General features: G+C 29.5%; 1 protein-coding gene across 1 annotated transcript in view; it reads right to left on the minus strand.

The window, feature by feature from the left end:
- LOC108690364 (5-hydroxytryptamine receptor 2A-like) overlaps window positions 1-736 on the minus strand; it is a 13494-nt gene extending 12758 nt beyond the window's left edge. Inside the window, exon 1 of the mRNA XM_018197613.1 lies at window positions 575-736. Within this exon, the coding sequence (XP_018053102.1) occupies window positions 575-730 (156 nt within the window). The 5' untranslated portion in view covers window positions 731-736. The remainder of the gene's footprint in view (window positions 1-574) is intronic.
- Between the last annotated feature and the right edge of the window lie 840 nt (window positions 737-1576).

A 1576-nucleotide genomic window follows, 5' to 3' on the forward strand; every position in this document is an offset into this window, starting at 1 on the left:
ATATATATATATATATATATGGAAAAAACAATTTTGCTATATCTAAAAATTAACATAAATACAAAAATGTAAAACTAATTTTTTAAACCATCAAAATAATCATATAGAAAATTTAAATAATGCACGAGTAATGCTGTAAAATTTGATAGTCCAGCAATTAGCTTAAACATGCTACATAATTATTTTGATAACTCAATAAAATTATTTTGATATCTATATTTAGCTAAATTTTTTTATGTTTTAGCCATTCTTTTCATATAAAGATTATTATAATACAAAAGTTAATAAATGTTTTTACTATCTTTTGTATTTTATAAATGTGAATATAAGGTCAAGTCCACCATATTTTAAAATTTCTGCAATAGACATTCCTGTTGAAAATGATAGTTTGGCATTGCTGATAAAAATATGAATCATTCCTCTTACACGAATTTCGCGAACGTCGCATTTTGTCAAATTTACAAAAAACTTTGAGTCCACACGTTTTCTTGCCAAGCATTCAGCATAATTCAGCAGAGAAAATGTATGATAATAACTTACAGTACTTAATACGTATAATATTTTTAATACGTACTTCATAAACAGCTCCAAGAGGCATTACGAGGCAGGCGACCATAAGATCCGCGACAGCCAAACTGACAATTAAATAATTTGCTACAGATTGTAAGTTTCGCTCTAACAGAATAGCCGCTATCACGAACAAATTCCCTGTAACAAAAATATGTGCCATTATGAGTAGTAAGAATAATAATTACATAGAAATAGTATTCCAGCAATATGTACAATTATATTCTTATTGTTTATAACTATTCTGTTTATTGGATGCATATATGCTCAATTATATTATGTAAATAATAATATATTTATAAATAATTGAAAAAAATAAGAATTACGTCATAGTTTGACAAATATTTTTAATTGGGTTTAAAAAATTTTAGACATTTATCGTGTAATTTTTTTTGTATTGTTTAAAGTATTGATTTAGATTTAAATAGCGTTTTAAATATTATGTTATTTGAGTATATTATATAAATATTATATATGAAATAGGACAACAAATTTCTTATTTATTTATATGACATTTATATTTTATGCAAACTTATAAAATATCTTAATAATTGAATTTTCTTCTAATCGTTTAATATAATATTAATATCTATTCAATAACATTTTATTCACATATTCGATATATCAAGACGTAGGATGCTATTGACGTAGGAAAGCAATTTTGTCGCGTCGTATGAGCGCGCGAAGTTGGCCGCAAATCACGTGATTGGTTCAAATTAGTTACACATTTCTCGCAAGTCAAACGGTACACTTATTGCGCAGCAGGATCGCAATCGCTCCGCATTTTCGTGCCTTTTTACTCGTCTCGGGTGAATTCCGCGCACAAATGAGGACCGAGAGTGTCGAGTTTAACGGTGGCCGATCATTTCGTTGTATCAATCAGCCCGCACGGCTGCGAATGACCGCGTGATCGATGTATGCGTAATCAACGGTTGTGGTATCACTTCGTGTTCTGTTCGTCTTCGTTTGTCAAGAGCTCATCCGATGAGTGTGGTGAGAGCGGTTAGAA

This window comes from Atta colombica, unplaced genomic scaffold (genome assembly GCF_001594045.1).
Source record: "Atta colombica isolate Treedump-2 unplaced genomic scaffold, Acol1.0 scaffold32, whole genome shotgun sequence".
Lineage (NCBI taxonomy): Eukaryota > Metazoa > Arthropoda > Insecta > Hymenoptera > Formicidae > Atta > Atta colombica.